This window comes from Elephantulus edwardii, unplaced genomic scaffold (genome assembly GCF_000299155.1).
Source record: "Elephantulus edwardii isolate Elephantulus edwardi_28Jun2011 unplaced genomic scaffold, EleEdw1.0 scaffold00113, whole genome shotgun sequence".
Classification (NCBI taxonomy): domain Eukaryota; kingdom Metazoa; phylum Chordata; class Mammalia; order Macroscelidea; family Macroscelididae; genus Elephantulus; species Elephantulus edwardii.
In genome coordinates, this window is record NW_006399863.1 from 5,102,682 (window position 1) to 5,108,681 (window position 6,000).

General features: G+C 39.1%; 1 protein-coding gene across 1 annotated transcript in view; it reads left to right on the forward strand.

Moving 5' to 3' along the window:
* The window catches only part of ERC2 (ELKS/RAB6-interacting/CAST family member 2), a 1,171,987-nt gene that overhangs the window by 466,274 nt on the left and 699,713 nt on the right, over positions 1-6,000 (forward strand). Inside the window, exon 6 of the mRNA XM_006892220.1 lies at positions 3,822-3,989. Within this exon, the coding sequence (XP_006892282.1) occupies positions 3,822-3,989 (168 nt within the window). The remainder of the gene's footprint in view (positions 1-3,821; positions 3,990-6,000) is intronic.

The window sequence follows — 6,000 nt, forward strand, 5'->3', positions numbered from 1 at the left end:
ACTGCAGTCCAGAGGTATACGGTTTGAATCTACCAGATTCTCCATTGGGGAAAGATGGACCGTCTCCTTCCATGTGATTAACTAACTGTCTCTGAAAACCTGCTGGAGGGTCTGCTATGGGTCAGTTCCTATTCGACAGTACCCAACAACAAGAAGTCTGTAGGTAGTTGTACTGCTAACTCAAAGGTTTCACCTCTCTGGCAGGTGAACTCCACTGGAGAAAGTTGGTCAGCACCACCCATGTGACTTAGAACCTTGGAAAACTGCTGAAGGGCCAGCTATCAGTTGGAATAAACTCTCAACAATAATGAGAGAGAGAGTTCCCCAAATTGTCTCTCACGTAGATACATACTATGAGCTGACCTAAAAATGACCCAGAGAATGTAGCTTGGATATCAGAATGCTTGAAAATTGGCTTTTCTAGTCATTCTGTTAGCACTCATGGGAGCATGATTTTCAGCTACTTTAACTGAAGACACATGATCTTGCAAATCATCAGTAGCTGTGGGACCAATATATGGGGGGGGAAGGGGAGTGGGGAGAGAAGAGAGAGCAGGGCGGGAAGGGGGAGGATGGAGGGAAGAAGGGAGAGAGAGAACTTTCTACACTGGTAACAGTGGTGGAGAGAGGGTGAAGAGACTTTGGCAATGCTGTGAAGAGGCTGGCACTGCTCTGAAGAGTCTGTGGCAGGGTGTAACTGGAGGAACCCTGCATTTATGCTACAGTTAAAGATTTTGTTTGAAGGAAAAACTGAAGTGAATCCTTTCATTTAGCACAGCAACTCCCTGATGACTGCTGCTACCATGGGTGTTGATTGTGGATTAACACAGTGACTTAAAAAATGGGAATGGGCATAGCAGAATTATTCTGAAATGTAGGATTGTTTATTTTAAAATATTTTAGCTGATGGGTTCAAACAGACAGAGCTGCACAGCTTTTGGGTTAGCTGCACAACTTTCTCCACACTGCATAGCCAGAGCTCCCTACATTAAATACATGTATCTATGTCAGCTCTGAAGGCATAGTCTATAGTTTTTACGATGTTGCACTGCCAACCCAAAGGTTCGACCTCTGTCAGTTCAAATTATCAGCTGCTTCACAGAAGAAAAAGATATAATATCTTTTTGGATGATTTTCAGCCTTGAAAACCCAATGGACGATGAGAAATAGACATAAACTAATAGAAATAAATATAACATTACATATATATATATATATATATAAAGAAGACTCATTTACAACCTGTTGTGATGTTGGAAACCTTGAAAATTGGCTTTTCTGTCCATTGTATTAGCTACCATTGGGGGCATGGTCTCTAGTTACCATAACTGTGGGTACAGTGTTTTGGAAAAATTATCAGCACCTGTGGGAATAGTATAAGAAAGAACTTTCCATTCTATCTATATCTATCTATCTATCTATCTATCTATCTATCAAATCTATCTATCTATCTATCTATCTATCTATCTATCTATCTATCTATCAGACTCATCCACAACCTGTTGTGATGTTGGAAACCTTGAAAATTGGCTTTTCTGTCCATTGTATTAGCTACCATTGGGGGCATGGTCTCTAGCTACCATAACTGTGGGTACAGTGTTTTGGAAAAATCATCAGCACCTGTGGGAATAGTATAAGAAAGAATTTTCCACACTCTGTGTCGGTGATAGAGAGGTAGAGGGTGAAGAGTATGTCACTGCTCTGCAGAGACTGTGTTACTGCTGTGAAGAGACTGTGGCAGGGGCTAACCAGAGGAACCTTGGAGATGGAGCTATAGTTAAGAATTTTGCTTGCTGAATGATTGAAGGTAAAACTTACTTGTAAGTGCGCTGAGATAAAGTTAGCTGGATGATTGAGGAAACCAGAGGTACGTTTGTGCTGCTGAATGGAACCTGGGCTTTTACTAATTGAACAGTTTTGCCTGTTAATCTGGTTTAGGAATGCTGGACTAGACTTGGACTTGCATTGTGTAATATTCTTTACCTCCCTCCCTCTCTACCTATTTCCACAATAAACCCCACAACTGTAAGTAGAGTCTGTGAGTCTATTTGCAATGAATATTGGACCCAACGATTGGCAAAAATAGGAGCAAGAACATGTGGGGAGGAATGTCTGACAATGTAGCTATTTATTTAGTATTATGGATGTTATTGATGGGGACAGTTCCCCTTTAGGAAGTGAGTAGAAGTCAAACTCAGCCACCCTCACCCTGCATCTGCTTCTTACACAACTTGCTATACAGATGACATAGACTTGTTTGCAGTATGTGAAAAAGACTTGAAACATTTATTAAAGAACATCAGACTTTCAATATGGATTTCATTTCAATATCATGAAACAAAAATCCTCACAGCAGGACTAATAGACCATGGTAGACAGAAAAAGATTGACATTGTAAATGAAGTTACTTTACTTAGAGCCACAATTAACACTCATGGAAGCAGTAAGAAACCAAAAGATGTGTTGTATTGGGCAAATCTGCTGTGAAAACATTCTTGAAAGTACTAACGAGCCAGGATACCAGTTAAAAGATGAAGGTATCGCTGGCCCAAGCCATGGTGTTTTCAATTGTTTATTTCCCTACCTCTTTTTGATATTGTATTTTTTTGCATTGTGTTTTATATAATTATTTACCTTTTATCACCCAATCTTATCAAGTCCCTATTGCATCTTGCCTTTTCCTTCACTCTCTGCTGCCCAATTGGTTTTCACTTCCTTCCCTTTCTTCCAGCCCTTTGCCCCATCCTCCTCCTCTTATGAATAACTGTAAATATCTTGTACCAGTTGCTAATTACAATAACCATCTTATACTTTTTCCAATTCTTCTTGGGATTATCCTCCCTTATCTTTATCCTTTATAGTGTTCATTGATTGTACATTCTATTTCCAAACTGATGTCAAGTATCAATCCACAAAATTCAGGAAACCTCAGTACTACAAATAGGATAAACAAAAGGAGCCAGCCTATCCACATCATTGTCAAAGCACAGAATCTCAGTGCAAGGGTGAAGGAATTAGGAAAGATCTAATGGAGACTTCAGCAGACGGGGTAATAGAAGGCATAGACCAATGGTGATTCATTTCATAAAACACAGTGTATATTAATGATGGTATGAAACACAGTTGAATGAAGTAATGTCTGAAACACTGTACGTGAATGAAACATGTAAAAATTTTTGTATGCAATGTAATATAAAATAAAAAAAGAAAAAGAACATTAAAAAAAATCCAAGGAAATGATAGACTTTAAATTAACTTAATATCATTATATCTGAGGGAAGACAAGGAGATAGAAATGCAAAGGGGTCCAGGCAATTACAATCCCTGAATACATTGAATAAAGTTTTGTCATTGCTCTTTTTTATATTTTGGGTATATTTTATGGTCTTTTGTATCTCCTCAGTATTTAATATAAACAAAAATGAAATTGTTAAGCTTATTATTTGGGAGAGGGGATTTTTTTTTTTAAATTCCAGTGATGCTTTGGAAAGATCATTTCCATTGTGAAGTATCAGAGGAGGTCTGGGTTACGCCTTGGAGTAATTACCTGTGTTAACACCTTGTTGACCTTCCTGAGGACCCTCAGGAATAGACCTGACTGGTTCATGGATGAGTAATTCTGGAGGAAGTTTTCATTCTGCTGTGCACAAGCCTCTTCAGACAGTGTGAATCCCCAAATCATATTTTAGAACAAACCTGTGGCTCATCCTGTTGAGATCAGTGTTCACTGGCTATTGGAAAATCAGTAAAAACCAAGAGTTCCTAAATGCAAAGGGTTTTAGCAATGATTTCTAATGTCTTGCAATTTTGTTGTTTCACAGATTGATCAGCTGAAGCAGGAGCTTTCAAAGAAGGAGTCAGAACTTCTTGCCTTACAAACAAAGCTTGAAACCCTTAGCAATCAAAATTCAGATTGCAAGCAACACATTGAAGTGCTTAAAGAGTCACTTACTGCCAAAGAACAGAGGGCTGCCATCCTTCAGACTGAGGTAAGGCACCATCTCAGGTTTGTAGGCAGCAAATGCATTTTGCTGATTGAACTTGCACTATCGAGAATGACTTTCCTTAGAAAATCATGTATCCAAACTCTTGGGACCATATATATTTGTAGACCTTGGAAAGGTAAGATACACTGCATGCATTATAAATTATACACTACTCCCCATGGTGTTATAGCAGCACCCCATAAGAAAACACAGACAGTTCCAGCAAGAAAGAATTTTCATACTAAAGTAGAATAAAGACATTACAAGGGGCCTCCTGCTCGTTCTTGTCAGATTGCATCATCAAAAGATTTTGCTTCCCATTTGAATGTGTTTAGGGTTTTTTTCCCCTCCCTCTGCTTTTTGAGTGTTTTAAATTTGGGAACCACTGTTGAGCAATGATTGGAATGATTTTGTTTTATCAGAAAGAAAAGAAGTGAGGAAGTAAGAAACATACAGATAGTCATCTAACTTACTTTGTTGTGCATCTATATGGGATCTCCTTTACAACATCCCTGGTTTTATGAGTTCATAAGGAATGTCCTCAGTTTTGATAATCACTTTGTTGTTGTTATGTGCTGTCATGTTTCCTGCAACTCATAGTAAACTCATAGCCCTAAATCCTGCTCTATCCTATTGCAATCCTAATATCTCTGACACATCTACCCCCATTACCCCAGTCACTGAATCAATCCATCTCATTGGGGGTCTTCCTCTCCTGCACTGTCCCTCCACCCTCCCAAGCTGACGCCCCTCTCCAAGTACTGGTACCTCCTTGCAACATGTCTAAAATATGTCAAATGAAGCTTCAGAATCCTTGCCTCCAAGGAGCAGCCTGGTTTAATCCTCTCTAGGATGAGCCTGTTTGTTCTCTTAGCAGTCCATAGAATAGTCAACATTCTTCTCCAACACCACAGCTCAAAGGCATCAATTCTCCTTCTATCATCTCTAGTCATTCTCTGGCTCTCTGATGCATAGCAAGTGATTGTAAAGACCATGGCCTGTACCAGGTGCACCTTAGTGTCCAGACTGACATCATTTGCTCATTTGTTCTTCAGTACTTTGGAGAGGTCTCTAATAGCACACTTTCTCAATGCAATATGTCTTTTAATTTCCTGGTTGCTGGTGCCAATAGTGTTGATTATGGAGACAGGCAAACTAAAACGGTTTACAATCTCGATCTTTTCAGCATTCATCATGATGCTGCCAATCTGCCCAGTGGTGAGAATCTTTGTTTTCTTTGAAGTTGATCTTCAATCCATACTGAAGGCTGCAGTCCTTGACCTTCTACAGCAAGCACTTCAGGTCTTACTCAGTTTCAGCAAGCAGGGTTGTGTCATCTGCATAATGCAGTTTGTTGATGAGTCTTCCTCCAATCCTGATGCCACATTTCTCCTCATTGAGCCAAAGTCCTGGATAATCACTTTACCCACTGAAAAAACTAGGTATTTTATGTTTTTCTAAGGAAAATGCTAGTTTGCAGTTTCCTATTCAGACTAAAAGGGAAAACAAATATATATTACCATTATAACTTCTTCTCATTGAATTATAACTTCATTCTGCTGAGAGATGCAAAGCACAAAGTTATTGTGTAAATACTATAGTTGTCTGAAAAGAAATTGTCAGATGTGCAATAGTGAAAGTGGTGGATCTCATTGGTTTTTGTGTTCAAACAATGTATTATGTGGACTTCTTTGGGAGAAGTCAAGATGTATGTTCTCTCTTAGGCTCTGGTATCCATGTCCTAGTGTGCTGTTCAGTCAGAACCAATCTATAGCCAGCCCTCCAGCAGGTTTTCAGAGGCAGGAGCAGATTGTCCATCTTTCTCCCACAGAAGAGCTGGTAGTTTTTAATTGCGTGCATTCAGGATTGAAGCACAACTTCTTACTGGCAGGCCACCAAGCTCTCTGTTAGCCATTTCTTTCCATGTATATTTTTGAAGAAGCTATAGTGTCTTCATTGATTTTGTAAAATCAATGACTTATTCATTGCAAATACATTTTATAAGAGACACAAA